Here is an 18570-nt window from a genome sequence, read left to right as displayed (position 1 = left end):
TTAGTATGATCACACAACCATCACTGCCATCTAAGTGGAGAATCATTCCATTATGTCCAAAAGAAACGCCATACCTTTTAGCAGACACTGCCATCCCACTTCCTTGACCCATTGGCAGCGACTAATATGCTTTCTATGCATTTGCCTATTTTGACACTTAATATGTTTCCTTTTGTGTCTAGCCACTTCCCTCTGTATTTTTCTCTCTTTCCTTCTGTTTGTTCGTTTGGGTTTTTGATAAAGGCAGGATCTCATAGCCCAGGCTGGCATGTAAGTCACTGTGTAGCTAAAACTTGCCTCCTAAGTGATGAGATTATAGGCATGTGTATCATCCCCAGCTGTGAGTAATTTCTTTTACATTCCACATTCACTTGACTCATCTACACCACAGCACACATGAGTGCTGAATCTTTCTCACCTAACAATGCTCCTTTGCAGGATATACAATAGTTTGCTTACCCATTCATTAGTTGATGGACATTTGGGTCCTTTCCACTTTGTGATTTTATGAATAGTGCTGTTTTGAACAGTTGTACAAACTTTTATGTAGAGGCATGTTTTCATTTGATTTCTTTGGAGTATGTACCAAATAGAATTGCTGTGTTGCATTACTTAACGATACTTACTACTTTGAGGACTACCAAACTTCTCTGTACTGTATATCTCAAGCATAAGTATTAATACATTGGTTGGCAGTGTAAATGAATATGCAGGCTATCCTCTCTGGGCTTGGGTGACCTGATGGTTATAGAATTTACAGAGCTGTTATTACACGTTCTACTTTTCTGCTTTGCCTCTGATGTAGAATAATTAAGCTTGAGTAAATTAATGAATCATTATCTAGAAGTATTAAGATTTATGTCTGACTTTTGAAAGGCTGCCTTTAACTCTTCTATTGCTATTTAGTATAATATTTCTGTTGTGTCCTTTTAAAAATCAAATTAAAATTCATAGATTAAACTTTTTATAAAGTTAAGTTAGTGTGTAATGAAGAAATGCGGTTTTTCTATGTGCATGTATTCACAGCAGTGTTAAGAGTCATGAGTCTGCGGATCAGTACGTGTGAGCCAGGGACAGCTGAAATTCATCAGCATTGGTGTAATTTGGGGCCTGTCCAGCTTCATGGAGCATGGGGATGACCAGGAGGGCTTGGTAAACTACAGGCTCCTGGGCCTTTCTCTTCAGGCTCTCATTCAGTAGATACAGGATGGGCATGAGAATTTGCATCTCTAACAGGTTGCTTGCTGATGGTGCTAGGTTGAGGACTGCAATGGGATTTTCCCCAAGATGATTAGCAACTTTCTAAACAAACTTTGCTCTAGTTTTCTTTAATGTGCACAGTAGTACACTAAATGGAAATGGTTATAAAACCATGTATAAGTACATTGTTTAAATAATGGAGTTTTAGTTTCTAGTCCTGGTTTTTATTGAACATGCTTTGTTACCTATATGAATGCCCAGAAGAATTTATATTTTTATGGCTTTTCATTCAGTCTGCTAACATTTAAAAAGTTAGACATCCTCTGTTAGAACTGTCTCTCGTTTTGCAAACACTGTAATGGAAATAAAACATTTAATCAGCAGCATTTAATGTTCATAGGCCCAATTTCCACCCATTTAAATGTGGGTGATCTGCCTTTTCTTCTGCTGGAGCAGGGTGTCACATTGTGTTCCCAATCTTTCCCTGAGTATTCCCGTATTCCTTCCAGGGGACTTCCTTCATGGTGACACCAGGGAAGCAGATTCCTCAATCAATCTCCCCCCTCCCCCCATAGGGTTTCTCTGTGTAACAGCCTTAGTTGTCCTGGAACTCACTTTGTAGACCAGGATGACCTCGAACTCCGCCTGGCTCTCCCTCCAGAGTGCTGGGATTAAAGGTGTGCACCACCACTACCCGGCTTCACCCAATCTTATATTCATTAATGGAAAACGTTTTTTCCTAATTCAAACCAGATTTGACTGATCTCAGAATAAAATTTTTCATTGTAAAGGTGTTTATTTTAAAACAAAATAAAACAAAAGAAGTATTGGTGGTCACTATCCCAAACCCTCACTTTACCCCCTCAGGCTCATCAAAAAGCTTTGGCATATGATACACTTTTAAATAAATACTTAAGTGGATGAGTCAATCAGTTGTAATAAGCATCAACTTCTTTAGTGCTGGTGTATGAAGTAAATTGATATTGGTATATAAGTTACTTACGTCACAGGTAGAATAACATCTGTTTAGTTTAGAAACTGAACCATCATTGATTTGTGTGTTTCAGGGTGGATTCATGCTGTGCTCACTTCTCAGGATTGTATGGCTTTTGGGGGTAACTTTCTACACAATCTCAACATTGGCATGCAGCTCAGGTTTGTGTGTCACTAATATTGAAAGGATCTTTTGTTCTTAATTGTAACATTTTTGCATTTTTGCTTGTTTCCTATAAAAAAACTACATTTTTTTTGAGATCCTGTGAAGATAGGCCTTGAGGAATGAATGATTAGGATTGGGTATTTGTTTGTTTGTTTTTTGGGAAACAGAGTTTCTCTGTGTAACAGCTCTGGCTGGTCCTGGAACTCATTCTGTAGACCAGGCTAACCTCAAACTCAGAGATCCGCCTGCCTTTGCCTCCTGAGAGCTGGGATTCAAGGTGTGTGCTACTACTACCTGGCTAGGAATGGGAACTTTTTTAACAAAAAATATTTTTTAAAGATTATTTGGAGGATCTTTTCAAATCTAAAGTAAAATAGATAACTTGTTCAATCTGATGATACCTCCTGCATACCAAATTTTTATAAAATGTTTATGCCTTTTTTTAGTCTATAAACGTGATTATGAGTTAAATTAATTAGATTCAGGTATAACCTTTGGGGCTGGAAAAATCCTTGAGTCAGGATTGCTATCAGAATGCTTTTGAATTTTGTTGTAGGGCAGTTCTTCCCCTTTTGATGATATCTGGCCTTTGCCAGCTTTGTTCCTTTACTGTACCTAGAAAGGATTAGGGTCAGTCACATCACAGGTCTGCTTCCTGATGGACCCTGCATGAGGACTGAGAAAAGGGAAATGCCTTTTGGGAGGCCGAGTATCATTGGTATTCCCCCAAATGTGGTGAGTTTTGTAACTCTGCGTGTGCATGCCTGAATGCTTCGTCCTTGCAGTTAGAAAAGGAGGTGGTCAGGCGGATCTCTGTGAGTTCGAGGCCAGCCTACAAGAGCTAGTTCCAGGACAGAAACCAAAAGCTACGGAGAAACCCTGTCTTGAAAAATTCAAAATAATAATAATAATAGAAAAGGAGGTGGTGATTCTTACAGAGCATGGGGCTATGGGAGGTTGTGTGCCTGCCAAATATAAGTTTTAATCTTTTTGTGCCTTAGCTATTTCTGGAAAAGAGATGGCCTCTTCTACATGTGTTGTTAGGACTCTGACAGAAGACCAATATTGTGCAAACTGTGGTCCCTCTCTTTATACCTTGACTGGTGTCAAGTATTGATCTGGAATGCTCTGTAGAGCCTAAAGAGAACATTCATGGGTGTTGGTAGTGTTGTTCAACATATGGAACTGATCTTTAAATCTACTATTTTATTAGTGGAACCCTCATATGATCCTTTTTTGTTAAAATTAGGATACAAATCCCAAGAAGTGTTCTTTTACAGTACCCAATGTAATTCTTAAGTAGACTAGTAAATTTATTAAGGTCAGGACCAGAACTTGCATAAGATCACAGTTCAGTGTTATCAAAAGGTAGTGTTGTTAAGGAAACATATTTATCATGGCCTGTTTATTTTCAGTTGAGGACATTTATTTAACTTCGAAATGCTAATATTAATATTAACTGTTCTTCAAATTTTATTAATCTAGGTGTTATGAGATGGAGAAAAGACTAAAAACACCAGATCTTTTCAAATTCCCTTTCTTTGAAGCCATATGCTGGTTTGTAGCCAAAAGTTTGCTGGAAACCCTGAAAGGTAATTTGTACACTCTGTTGTGTGATAAGATGTGTGTTTGCAAATTCCTTCAGGGACCCTTTGCTAGATTTCACCCTCACTTTTTTTTTTTAAAGATTTATTTATTTATTATGTATACAGTGTTTTACTGCATGTATGCCTGCACACCAGAAGAGGGCACCAGACCTCATTACAGGTGATGTGAGCCACCATGTGGTTGCTGGGAATTGAACTCAGGACCTCTGGAAGAGCAGCCAGTACTCTTAACCTCTGAGTCATCTCTCCAGCCCTGTCACCCTCACTTTTAAAATTATTTTATTTTTAATTATGTGAATGTATGTTGGGAGTTGTCCATGTGAGCACAGTGCTGGGAACTCAGGTCCTCTGCAAGAACAGTAGATGCTCTTAACTTTTTGAGCCATCTCTCCAGTCTGGCTTCCCTCTCTTTAAAAAAGTATGTATTTCTTTCCCCTGCTAAGAATATTTTTAGCAGTTAGAGCAGTGGTTCTCAACCTGCTATGACCCTTTAATACAGTTAGTTCCTCATGCTGTGGAGATCCCCAACCATAAAATTATTTATTTCATTGCTACTTCATAACTGTAATTTTGCTGTTATGACTCATAATGTAGATATCGAGTATGTGACCCCAAAGGGAATCATGATCCTGAGGTTGAGAACCACTGAGTTAGAGTATCTGGTCTATAGCGATCCCCTCCTTATTCTTAGAAATCAGGTACCCAAATACTGAAAAACAGTCATTTCATTTAATAAGAGTGAATGGCCTGCACACACACATATACACACACACACACACTCTCTCTCTCTCTCTCTCTGTCTTGCTCTCAAAAATGTAGCTTGTGTCACAGACAGACTACTACCTAACACTTGTCCTGAAATACTTGCTTAAAAATGTAGAGTGGTGTGGGATGGGCATAGTGATACATGCCTTTAACCTCAGTACTCACAAGGCAGAGGTAGGCAGACACCTTAGTTGAAGTCAGCCTGGTGTACATAATGAGTCCTAGGCCAGCTGAGGTTATGTAGTGAGGACCCCCCCCCCATCTCAGTACACTTTAAAAAAGAAAATAGGGAAACAATTTGTGTGTTCTGAATCATTGGATGTTTGTTCCATCATTTGAATATGACCATTATGCGACAGTTTAATTCACCTGTTAGCATACAGTCCCAATTGAAGAAAAACATTTTTAGCTTGGCCTGGAGGCACAGACCTATAATTCCACTCAGCTATTTGAGAGTCTATGACAGGAGGATTATAAATTCAAGACCAGGTTGGGAAACTTGATGAGACTTTGTCTCAAAGTAAGAGGCCTGGAGATAATGTAGCCCATTGATAAGCAGGCATGAGGCCCTAGACTCAATTTCTACTACCATACGAAAAAAAAAAATGGTTTTAAAGAACCCAGTTATATTTATACTTGGAAATATTTTTTACATGGTACAATTTGATAATTTTGTATTTTGACTTATGTTGGACCAGTCAAGTTGGAGATTAAATGGAACTTTATCCATAATCTGCTTTTCATTCTCTGTGCTAGTAAGAATATAATTTGTTTTGTTTTATTCTAATTAGTTTGCAAATGGTGATACTCTTTATAAATTTTTTTTTAATTTTATGTATATGAGTGTTTGTCTCTATGTATGTGTGTACCTGGTAAGAGAAGGGGACATGAGATTGCTCAGAACTTATAGGAGTTACAGGTAGTTATGGGCCGCTATCTTAGGGTTTCTACTGCTGTGAAGAGACATCATGACCACCAGCAACTCTTTTTTTTTTTTTTTAATTTATTAAAGATTTCTGTCTCTTCCCCACCTCCGCCTCCTCTTTCCCTCCCCCTCCCCCAATCCGACCACCAGCAACTCTTATGAGGACAACAAACATTAAATTGGGGCTGGCTTGCAGTTTAGAGATTTAGTCTATTATTGTTATGGTGGGAAGCATGAAGGCATACAGACAGACATGGGGCTGGAAAGGTAGCTGAAAGTTCTGGATCTATAGGTAGTAGGAAGAGAGAGACCCTGAGCCTGGCTTGCTTCTGAAACCTTCAAGTCCACCCCCAAAGGTACACTTCCTCCAACAAGGCCACACCTCCTAATAGTATCACTCCCTATCAGCAGCCTATGGGAGTCACTTTCATTCACACCACCACAGCCTCCCTGTGGGTAATAGGAAATAAATCTGGGTCCTCTGCAACAACAGCAAGTGCTATTAAACTGTTTTACCATCTCTAGTCCCAAATGATAATACTGTTACAGTTAACTCTCAGATAGATGTACAGTGGTCTAAAATCTAGACATTTATTTCTTTATATATTTAACAGTTATATAAGAAGAAAAGTTGGAATGAAAAAAGTAACAAACTAAAGGTAATTTGTAGTATAGTGTATGTGTACACACACACACGTGCAGTAAAAGTCTGGGGTCATTTCCTTCCAAATTTAAAGGGGGGGGGGCAGCAAGATAGCTCAGTGTTAAGGTGCTTGCTCTAAGCTTGACCACCTAAATTTGAACACTGAACCACATAGGAGTTGAAAGGAGGGAACCAATTCTGTGTTTGTCCTCTCAGCTTGCACACATACAAAATGATGAAAAAGAATGAAACCATTATAAAGACACCACCTTACTTCAGATGGAAAGGTGAGAACAGTGAGTCCTTGTGTCAGGAGAGAGGCTGTGGCAGTTTTAGGAGTATGTGTGTAATAGGTTAGGGTCTCTCAGATGAGGAAGACCGTACAGGAATAACCTGTGCTCTAGAAATGAGTCTTTAGTGTGAATCTCTGACTTTATGGAGTATTATTCTTGGCTAAAGGGATGGCTGTGAATTGCGCCCATTTCTCAGTGACCAGGTTGTTGTTGTTGTTGATTTTTCCCTTGAACATAGTCTCCAAGTTCAAGTCTAGAACAGCAGGAACATGTATTATACACTTGTAAAAGTAGCTGTAAGTGTCTTTGTTTTAGAAATAAAATTTAATTCCTGAACTCTCCAGTTAAGAACTGAAGTTCTACATTTGGTTGGTAGTTCTTTTTCTTGCCACTTTTCTCTAACTCTGACTCAAGGACATAAAGTTTATATCATCTGGTTAGCTAGATGAAGCTCTACTACTTCATATTCATTCTGTTTCTGTCTTCTCCCATCCCCACACTTCCTTTCTACTCAGAAGTCTAGAAGCCTTTTAGAACAAAATAGAAGTTTATCTGAAATAGAAAATACTGTTGCTCATTAAGTTGTAGCACCAATTTACTCTTAGAAATAACTAGTATTTTATCACATCATGTAAAAAAAGGTTCAGAAATACTGAGGTCTATGGCATTCATTATTGAGTGGTTTTTTTTTTGTTTTTTTTTTTTTTTTTTTTTTTTGTTTTTCGAGACAGGGTTTCTCTGTGGTTTTGGAGCCTGTCCTGGAACTAGCTCTCGTAGACCAGGCTGGTTTCGAACTCACAGAGATCGCCTGCCTCTGAGGTTTTTTTTTTTTCCTTTCCCTTTTCTTACTTTTTTAGACAGGGTGAGTCTGACCCAAAACTCACTATGTAGACTAGGCTGGCTCAAACTTAAGAGATTAGCTTGACTCTGCCTTCCCAGTGCTGGAATTAAAAGCATGTATCACCACACCTGGTCACCACTGAGTTTGCTGAAGAATGATCATGGAGCGTCTGAGTCTTGTCTTCTTTAATGTCTTTTGAAGTTTTGTAAACTTTGCACTTGTGTATCTTGATAGATTTATTCCTAGGTACTTTGTATTTTAGTGCTTTTATAAATATAGCATACTATTTTATAATATTATTCCCATGGTGGAGTCATGTAAAGTTGTTTCCATATTTCAATATGGTCAAATACTGGCAATGGCAACTCCATATGGCTCAGCCTAATAGTAGTGGTAGGGACAAACCCAGGACCTTGTGTACGAGGCAAATGTTCTACCACTAAGCTACAATCTCAGTCCTGAAACAGGATTTTTTGTTGTTGTTGTTGGATTGTTTTGATTTTTGATGCAGGATTTCTCTGTGTCACTGTAACTGTCCTGGAATTAGCTCTATAAACCAGACTGTCCTTAAATTCAGAGAGATCTGTCTGACTCTTGTCTCCCAAGTGCTGGGATTAAAGGCATGCGCCACCACTGTCCAGCTAAGCAGGCATTTTTCAAAGCATCAATTAAGTTGTTTTTTTTAACTTGAGTAGCAATTACCTGAGTAACAGCCTTCTTTAAACTAGGTACATAGATGTATATATGTTGGCCATCATCATAGGCATTCATCCAAGAAAATCTTGGTACCACCCCTAGAGTATAATTAAGTTCCATCTGCCTCCTCTTCTGTAGTTAACTACTGTCTTCACTTCTGCAATAATCCTTTTCTTTAGTTTCATCACCCATGTTTTGAATGGCAGTAATATTTTCTATTTGTAAATTTCATATAATTTCAAACTGATACTATGGCCTTTAAAATTGTTTTATCTACTTATTTTGGTGTGGGAAGGGTGTGGGTCTGCCATACATGTGTGTCTTTATGTCTGAATGTTTGTATATGCACACATGTGTCTTCAGAAGCCAGAAAAGGGCATCAGATCCCTTGTTGCTGGAGTTAGAGGTAGTTCTGAGTCATCTGATGTAGTACTGAGAATTGAACCCAGTCCTGTAAGAGTAACAAGTGCGCTTAACTGCTAGGCTATCTCTCTGGCCCCAACGATTTTTAAAAAATCTTTTAGTTTATATGTTGCTTAGCGCCTGTAATTTAAAATTTCTAATCATTTTTTATCTGTTGCTGTTATCTATGGTGTTGATTTCTAGCTTAATTGCGCTTTTGAGCATCTAAGTGATTAAGATCATTGGGATTTGTTGAGGCCTCGTTATGGTCCCTGCAGTGCAGATGCTTTTTGTAAATGTAATGACTATGTCTGAAAAAAAGTGCACTTTGCAATTTCTAGGTGCAGTATCCTATTTATGACTATTGAACCAAATTTTATATTGCTTGAATTGAATTATCTACCTATTTTTTCAGTCTACTCTATGTTTACTATTTTTGTTAGAAATATCCCACTGTAATTGTGAAATTGCTTATTGTATTTTGTTTTTTCTTTTTTTTATATTTCAGGCTTGAAATTTTAAATGTTTTCCTAGTGAATTGAGTTTTTGAACATGTTGAAATGATGCTTTATTAATGATGACCATATTACTACAGCTATCTCAACTTTATTTTCAAAACTTAACATCGTTTTCATACTGTTTTATTTTAAACTTTTCTGTATTTTTATTTGTTTAAAAAAGCATTTAGTGTCATTACATTTAATGTAGTTCAATTTCTTTTTCTTTCTTGCCTTTTGAATTGATTATTTCCTGTCCTGTTTTGGGTACTGTTAAGTTTGATACTCAAAATATCCTTTTATAAACTTTAGGACATTTCCTTCCCTCCCTTACTTCATCCCAACAGAACTGAAAGAAGATGGGTTCCAGCCTCAAACCTACTTAGTACAGGGAGTGAAAGCACTGCATACTGCTTTAAAAGTATGGATGAAAAAAGAAGTAAGTTGTTTTTGCTGGGTTTGTTTGTTGGTTTGTTTTTTTTTTTTTTTTTTTTTTGTGGCAAGTCATGAAAATGGTCCTTTTATTGTGGGCAGCATTCACATGCTAGTTGTAAAAGGAATGAAATTGTATTTTATATACAGTTTGTACTCTCTGTCATACTATACACAGATGTATTGATTCTGGTTAGAGAATAAAAAGCTTTGGTTTTCTTTATTTTTGAAAAAGCAAAATGCAAGTATATTTATGATTCTAAGAAACAAGCAGGCTGATAGAGTAACAACAAGCCATGTTGAGCTCTTAGCATGTCAAGCACTGTGCTTTGTCTTTACATGTGTGACCTCATTTAGTCTTTTACAGTTGCTGTGTGGGGTCTGGGTGCTGAGGTGTCCCCATTTAAGTAACTTTCCCAAGAGAACTTGGAGACTGGCGTTTCCTGTCCTGACCACCCAGTCCCAAATAACTGACTCAGAGGCTGAATATGAATCATAAATATTTGGCTGATAGCTCAGGCTAACTAACTGTTACATTAAATGTAACTTTAAAAGTTAACCCATATTTCTATCTGTGCTTTGCCACGTGACTCATGGTTAGGGTTATCATGGTTTGTTACCACATTTTTACATGTCCTGCTTGCTCAGCGGCTAGCTGGCGTCTCTCCTGACTGCCCTTCTTCTTCCCATCTTTCTCAGTTTGACTTTCCTGCCTCACTTCCTGCCCAATTACTGTCCTGTCAGCTTTTTATTAGCTGACATATTCATATCCATAGTGTAGAAAAGGATTGTTGCACAGTAAGAACTTGTGAGGCTAGGATAAAAAGTCCTGCTCTTTGCCACTAGTAGGTTTATAAGAAAATGAAAGAAAGGAAGGGGCAAGAATAGTTTTCAGTTATCCCAGGCTTTTTCTGAGAGTTCATCCAAATCTGCATTTGGAGTTAAGTGTTTACTTTTACTTCCCTTCTGCTTCTGTAGCATGTTCTTACGTACTTAGGCTTAAAACTAATGTGTATAATGAATGTATGTTTTCTTCACTAAGCTTTTGAACTCTTATTTCAACTCCATGGAGCTTCACACATGATCTTAAATAATATGATTGATAAATATAAGTGCTGATGATTTCCAGATTTGCTTGCTATCCATTTAAAATAAAATTCTTGCTATTAAGGGAAATGAGGAGAGCCAATGAGAAACTTAATGTCTATAAAGCACCTTCTGTATAAGCCTGAGAACAGGGGACCAATGTAAAGGTCAAAGGAAACTCCACAAAGTTCATGTGCCTGTCTCTGTCTGTCTGTCTGTCTGTCTGTCTGTCTGTCTCTTTCTCTCTTCCTAATAATAATAATAATATAAATTTTAAAAGGAAATACTGGGAAACAATAAGTACTAGCCTATACTCCAGGAAATTTCATTTAAGGATTTTAATTTAGGATTAGTGCTACAAATCCATTAGGGCAAGGTGCCATAGAAACATAAAGGAAAGTTAAAAACATGCCTTCCACTGTCAGATTTTATCATGTGTGTGAGGTGGAAAAGCATAAGTTAACAGCTGTGTGGCATGATGAAATGTAAACTGTAGAAATTGTGTGCCTTTGTCCCTTTGTCTCCTGGTAGAGGCTGTAGATGGGTGCTTCATATGTGTGTTAGCATTGCCTTGAGAACGTTTTGAAAATAAAATCCCTGTATCTTGCTTGGGATTTTGGTTTTAATAGCCCTTGATTAGAATTGATCCTAAAAACATCTTACATGATTTCTGTACATAGTTAGTTTTTATTACAAGTATTATTAAGTAAAGTGTGTTTCAAAACATTTCTACATTTTTAGTAACTTTGTTCAAAGATAAGAGGCAGTTCAGTATACTGGTTAAAATTTTGGGTTCTGGAGTCAGATATTCAGAATCAAATCTCATCTCTGCTAGTAGTAAGCTGTTTCATTGTGGATATATTACATAAGGTCAGTGTCTCAGTTATGATGGCAATACTCATCATAACCTGTAAAAGGTTGAGCATCTCCAATCTGAAATCTGAAGTGCCCCCAAATCTAAAACATGACTAATCCTAAGTATCTCAGATGAGGAATATCCAGCTTGAAGTATCCATGTCACCCTGATAATGAGGGTGAGTTCATGCTTACCAAGTGCACTTAACAGTATCAGGATACAGAATTAACACTATTGCACGTTATTGTTGCTAACTAGTTTCTGCAAGTTATACTAAAAACAATTCAGTACCGAAAACAAAATAATAATTCAGTAATAAAGCAAAAATGAAACTAGTTTGTGTCCAAAAATCAAATGTCCTTAGATACAGAGAGAAATAATTTGTAAATAGACATAAAAATAATGGTACTAGTTTGTAGTTAGTAGATATGCTCACTTACTAATTTATTTCTTGTTTCTGTTAGTGGCATTTTCTTCACTTGCTTTTGACTATCGAACTTTTAACTCAAATTTATTCAAAGTATACGTTCCATGAAAAACAGGGATTACTTAATGCCAATGTTCCCTACAAAAATCCTTATGCATTTTGAATTAAATGTTAGGCTTAATTTCTTTATTAATAGTTGTACTTAGGATCACAGTGGGATTTGAGGTGTAGAATGCATTATAAAATAAGATTCACTGTGAGACAAATAAGAGGATTTTATTTGATATGTGGATCTTCTTAGGTGACTATCTACCAAGTACATAAACTCTTGATAATGGCTTAATATTATCAGCAGGTCTTTAAAATATAGAGAACTTTATGAAATAAGTTGGGCTTTAAATTTTAAGTGACTTTGGTTTTCTTATTTTTATTACTCCGAATACAGCTTGTATCTGAACATGCCTTTGAAATTCCAGACAATGTTAGACCTGGACATCTTATTAAGGAACTTTCTAAAGTAATTCGAGCAATAGAGGTAAGAAGTTATCATTAAATGTGTCTGCTTGCTATCTGCTTTGAGAAGCACATGGATCTGTCACCATGCTGTAAATATTGAAAGCACTTTCACACTGGTGAAAGAATACAGTGAGCTGAGTTAGCGTTTCAGATTATAGGCTTCTAATGTCTTACAAAAAAATATAAAGTGTTGCATAATAAAATATCAAAGCAGTAGTTCCAGTTACTGTAAATTCCTTAAGTTCATCCAAAAATTAAAGCAAAAGTCACAGTATGATGTTTAGATCTATTTAGTTTCAATTACCTAGAGATGAATGTAAGTGAAGTAGTTAGAGGAAGGGATAAAACAATAAGGGGAGTGTGGCTGGGTTCGAAAGAATATCAGGGACTCCCTTGACCAAAAAATACTGGAGCATTTTGAGAAGTCAGTGCCTTTGATAAAAGCCCATATATGAGGTGAAATGTTTTCATTTTTAAGAGCTGATGTCAGTATAGAAAAACGGGGGTTTTCATTAAAATAGTTCTTCTGGAAACTAACTTGCTTGTTTAGTGTTTAGTTTGAAATAAGAGGAAATTTACCGGTGGAATGGAGGCCACCTCGTAGATTACATTAGGTAATTTACATTTACACTTATTAATTTACGTAAGTCCTAATCTTACATTAGGACTGTAGAAAGGGAAGAGGAGCTGGAGACATGATTCAGCAGTAACAGGCTAGGTGCACAACCAGGATGTCAAGAATGGAAAGTAGTATACATCTAAGAAATATCAATCATGTCTTTTTGTTCTTGGTACCGGGAACTGAACCAGGGTCTTGTGCTTGTTAGGCAAGTTACCTCTACTACTGAACTAAAATCTCTAAACCTCTAAGGAAGAGCACTATGCTGGGTTTACTGTCAATGGATAGACTATTTCATGTATTTTCAGATGTAACAAAAATTTAATAAAGAGTGATAGTAATGGCATGTAAATGAGTTTTCTATCAAAAGTCTTATCAAATATATAAAATATATGACCTATTATCTGTGACATATGTGCATATATGTGTTTCATGCACAGTAAAACCAAATTGATAGTTTAGTAACACAAGTATCATTTCTGAAAATGTCAACTCCAATTTAATATTACAAATTTAAGATGAAAGTTTGGTGTGGTGGTACATGCTTGTAATCTTAGCACTTGGGAAGCTGAATCAGCTCCCCTCACCCCAAATCTTCTTCAGATAAAATTAGGAAATGCATTGTTCACAAAGTATATGAAGGAGAAGGGAATAAAAAGCTCAGGAAAGCTGAGGACTTGATTTAACTTCCTCTTAAATGATTGAATAGGATGTGTTTGTTTGTTAAAGTATTTTTATGGTTAATTGCTTAGTTAGGTATATGTACAGGAGCCTTGCCATAAAACATACTCTGAATTTGATTTTTATAGGAAGAAAATGGCAAACCAATTAAATCTCAGGGAATTCCTACTGTGTGTCCAGTTTCACGGCCTTCAAATGAAGCATCTTCACCATATCATTCCCGGCGAAAGATGAGGAAACTTCGAGATCATCATGTCAGAACTCCTTCTAACCTAGATATCCTTGAGCTCCATACAAGGGAAGTCCTCAGAAGATTAGAGATGTGTCCGTGGGAGGAGGCAAGTATATATCAGGATCCAAAAAGTGTTTGGATTGTACATACAACAATTCGGCTAGTTTCTACTGTGCATTTATAGAGACTAATATTTGTCTGTGGGAGGCCATGAGTCTCGTTTTCCTAGTCAGTGGTGTGGTGTTAAGATACCTAGAGTTCATTCATTTGCTGACATGTTCATTATTCAATAAATAAAATTAAATTTTTCTGGTTTCTGAAAAAGATGCCAGAGCAAACAAACTTGAGTCCCTACCCCCATGTAGGTTTTATCAAAATTTAAGTTGGAAGACGGAGACATAGATTAAAATGATATAATTTAAGGCTGGGCATGATGGCCCATTCCTATAATCCTAGCATTTGGGAGTCTGAGGCAAGGGGATTACTGCAAGTTAAGGCTACGCAGTGAAACCCTTTCTCAAACAAACTGCAGCAACAAAATACATGTTTCCAGTGCTAAGTATTTTGAGGGGACCCAGAACAAGGGTAGCAAGGAAGTAGAGGCTGGCTACTTTGCTTAGTGCCTTACAGGTGTTGATGTTTGAATTTATACTTAACTAACAAAAGAAGTCAAATGAAGGCCTGGCAGTGGTGGCACACTCCTTTAATCCCAGCACTCAAGTTCGAGGCCAGCCTGGTCTACAAGAGCTAGTTCCAGGTCAGGCTCCAAAGCTACAGAGAAACCGTGTCTCAAAAAAAGAAAAACAAAAAAGAAATCAAATGAAAACACAGCTTTGAATTAGTATTGCCAGGCAGTACAGTAAGTTGGACAAACACAGAACCGATAGAACCAGTCCAACTATCAAAATTGGCGTGGGGGTCACAGGAAAGGGTAGAAGGGGAGAGGGGGGAAGGTAGGGGAGCAGAGAAAAATGTATAGTGCAGTATAAAAAAACAAAGAATAAATCTATTTAAGTTGAAGTCCTGGTGTACTGGACAGAATCAGGAAGAGTTTGGGGTAGTGGCACCTCAATAAATCATGCTACTAAGTTTGTGATAAAATCTGCATCACCCTTAATTTTATATCTTAAGGATTGACATAGGTAATATAAAGTAAGATAGAGGTATTGCTGACTTTAAAATACTAAAAGAAGTTACATAGTCATTATAATTTTATATGTTCTATTTTATATGTACTATTATGCTGTTTTGAGATACTGAACCTACTTAACCCATAGTTATTTTGAAAAGCTTATAATAAGTTCTATTAATAAGGAGAAGAAGATCTCAAAGAGAATCTTTTATATGTTAAAAAGAAAACAGCTCCTATCATGTCTTTTAATAAATGATGGCTCTTGTGCCTTGTGGAGGTAGACAGTCTTGGGAAGGAATGAGGTCCAGGTTAGGGTGAGTGAGAGAGCCACACAGCTGGGCTTCATCAAGAAAAAAGTGATACTTAGCCTAAAGCCATTTGACTCCAGTAAGAAAGGCCTGTGTTTGGATTTTCTTTATGCAGATTTTACATCTTATATTAGAAAATTATTTTATTGCTAATGGCTCTACTGAAAGATAAGCAATTTGTATGTGTTGGAATGAGGAACTCTAGATTCTGGGTCATTGAGATCTCTCCAAGTCTAGACGGCTGCCCATCCCTCTACAAGGCAAGACCATGGAAGGAGGAGCAGTATGCAGTCTTTTCAGTTGATCAGGACTTTCTGAAGGTGGAGAGTAAATCAGTTTTGCTTTGTACTTTTAAGGACATACTGAATGGAAAATTCAACAAACATCTCCAGCCATCTTCTACAGTACCTGAATGGAGAGCAAAAGAGAATGATCTACGATTACTGCTTACAAATGGAAGAATAATTAAGTACGTAAAGTAGATCAAACTACCAGATGAATTTTTAGTGAATCTCACTTAATCACTCTACATTATTGGACAGCCAATTGTATTAGGTGAAAGGGTCTCAATTCTCTACTGTGTCTGAATGAATGGAGGGGAAGGGAACACAGAGCCTTATGCTATTTCTGATGCAATTTTTCCTTCTATTGTATAGAGATGAGAGACAGCTGTTTGCAGATCGGAGTCTTTATACAGCAGATAGTGAAAATGAAGAAGACAAGAAACCAACAAAGAAGGCAAACGTAAAGACAGAGAGCTCAGGAAGAGAGGGGGCAGAAAGTGAAGGATCTCCAAAACCACTAAACAGTATGTTTTTCATTCTCCCACTAATGTGGTAATGGGCAACTCACTGGTGTTTGAATTGTTGTAGGATTGAAAACATTTGCATTTATAACACTGTTGGAAAATCTGAAGTATTTTTAAATAGGTCATCGATCATCAAAGTGCTGAATATGAATGCCAAATAAGGTGCGGTAGCCAGGGGCAGATTACCAGTGAAGGAGTATGTGATGGTCAGCAAGACCCAGATAGCTTCCCTGTCTTTAAAAAGCTCATATACTTTATGGCTTCTACTCCCCAAAGTGAGTTTCAAGTTTAACTTCATTTCACATACGGCTTTTGCTAACACGTCTTTGGTTCTCATAATTAAGAGACATTTGGTTGGGTGATCTGCAGCTAGTGGGAATCCAAGTAGTGTGGTGCTATTTGATTGACTCTTGACAGGCAGCTCCTTCTGGTATGTTAATTGGTTATCATCAAGTGAAGTGATAATAGGAATATCAGACACTGTAGTAATATCATCTTCTCCTTGAAGTTTTTCTTTGAGTAAATCTTAATTCCCAGACAGTTTTCAAGAACAGCATATACCTTTTCTTTTAAAAAGTAATTAAAAACAGTATTTTTGGACGAGTGTTCTGCATAATGAATACTATTGGATTCATTTTGAATATCTGTTTCCACTAGTTCCCAGTAAGTCTGGTCCTCTGTGGTTGGTAACTGTCTTTGTTCACATGTCAGGGCAAGACAGTGTATCACTGAGAACTGATGGGACAGTTGCTATGCAGCAGTACTTGTGGAAGAGAAAGGCCCAGATTATAAACTACTTGAACCCACAGTCCATGAATGCAGTGAGCCTTTGTGTTCTCTAAAGAAAACCAAGGGAAAGTCAGAAGCAGCTTGTAGTTCATTTTAGTTTTAATGCTTTGTTTTGTTTTTCCTGGAAAGAAATATCACAGATATTTTAAGGATATACTTCAGTCAGTGTACATCTTGGTCAGTTAGAGAGGAAAAGCAGTGAGAAAGGGGAGATACTGTGGGAGATGGAAAGACATCTTGAAACTGGGTGGACATTAGAGATCATCTTTTCTCCTTGCCCCAAAGTTTGAATGACTGATTCTTGTCCTTTCTTTTCTTTACAAATTCTTCTTCAGGAAGTTTTACAAGTGTGAAATCAGAACTCAGGAATAGAACATCAGAATATTCTGATGTTTCTGATTCAGAAGACTCTGGACCTGATTGCACTGCACTGGTATGCTCAGAACCCCAAGCTTTATGTGTCATTTGGTGGGTTGTTGAACACCCATGTAGGAGAAGGTTGATAACAGATTTCCCAAAGCTTATCTCTGGGCTATGCAGCACATAGTCTCCCATAGTGTTACTGTGTGTATACACCATCATGTGCCCGGTCACATTCATAAGCAATTTTTGTTGGGTTCTGGTAAGGGTGGAGGCAGAGATTCATCTGCTTACACTGAGCTCTTGTGTGGTTTATGTTCTCATAGGTTATATTTTATTTTACCTTAAAATGTGTAACTGTGTATTTTGTATTCCATTAGTAGGTTACTATAGTTACTAGAAAGTTTTAGGTCTTGATGTGAAACAAAGAAGTAATTTTATAATTCATATTCTAACTTCTAAACATAAATTTCAATTAGTTTGTACAGTCTTGGTCAATTTCTTTTTAGCTTTGTTTCCATTTAATGATTTATTATTTCAGAAAATTAATTTTGCCACTGAAGATTCTGAAAGTTCAGGTGATGAAAAGAAACATGAAATAACATCAAACTTTAAGGAGGAATCCAATATAGTGAGGAACCTCCTTCAAAAGGGCCAGAAGCCATCTAGAAATGAAATTCCATTTAAAAGGTAGGCTTGTGGATGGTAGTAATTGTTTTGTATTGTGATGTAAATGCTGTGAAAACACCTTTAGTTTTATGTTTTACTGAATATTTAATCAGAAGAAATACACTGTTATGTTTTGGATCACCTGCTCCTTAGGGAATGTCCTACCTCGACGAGCACAGAGGAAGAAGCTATTCAGGGCATGCTGTCTATGGCAGGGTTGCACTACTCCACGTGTTTACAGAGGCAGATACAAAGCACAGACTGCAGCGGTGAGAAGAACTCTCTCCAGGATCCCAGCAGCTGCCACAGCAGTAACCCTGAGCTTAGGCAGTTGTATCGCTGTGATAAACCGGTGGAATTTGGTAAGAAACACAAATATCAGTCTCTAAAAAGTAATATATGACTCCCAGTTTAATAGTGCTGTGATCCTAGTTGAGGTTAGAGATTATATGAATAAGGGCTGTTTACCATTAAGAAATGCTTTTTTATATAGTCATGTAAGATGCAAGCATAAGCACTCAAAATGTGGGTCAGCAAGGTGCCTCAGTGGGCTTGCTGCCAATCCCCAGGACCCACATAGTCGAAAGAGAGAAACAGTTCCTACAAGTTGTTGCCTGACCCCCACAC

At 37.2% G+C, this 18570-nt stretch overlaps 1 protein-coding gene across 2 annotated transcripts in view; it reads left to right on the top strand.

Annotated features, from left to right (window-relative positions):
* Kdm7a (lysine demethylase 7A) overlaps positions 1-18570 on the top strand; it is a 106680-nt gene that overhangs the window by 78577 nt on the left and 9533 nt on the right. For both annotated transcript variants that reach the window (XM_050148060.1, XM_050148059.1), the window contains 10 exons: positions 2268-2355; positions 3845-3951; positions 9376-9467; positions 12275-12364; positions 13774-13983; positions 15674-15786; positions 15974-16125; positions 17250-17347; positions 17816-17964; positions 18097-18305. In XM_050148060.1, the coding sequence (XP_050004017.1) occupies positions 2268-2355; positions 3845-3951; positions 9376-9467; positions 12275-12364; positions 13774-13983; positions 15674-15786; positions 15974-16125; positions 17250-17347; positions 17816-17964; positions 18097-18305 (1308 nt within the window). The remainder of the gene's footprint in view (positions 1-2267; positions 2356-3844; positions 3952-9375; positions 9468-12274; positions 12365-13773; positions 13984-15673; positions 15787-15973; positions 16126-17249; positions 17348-17815; positions 17965-18096; positions 18306-18570) is intronic.

Source organism: Alexandromys fortis, unplaced genomic scaffold (genome assembly GCF_014885135.2).
Source record: "Alexandromys fortis isolate MF-2015 unplaced genomic scaffold, M_Fortis_MF-2015_v1.1 scaffold_57, whole genome shotgun sequence".
Lineage (NCBI taxonomy): Eukaryota > Metazoa > Chordata > Mammalia > Rodentia > Cricetidae > Alexandromys > Alexandromys fortis.
Note: the sequence above shows the minus strand (reverse complement) of the source record. Positions and strands in the feature narration are given on the sequence as shown.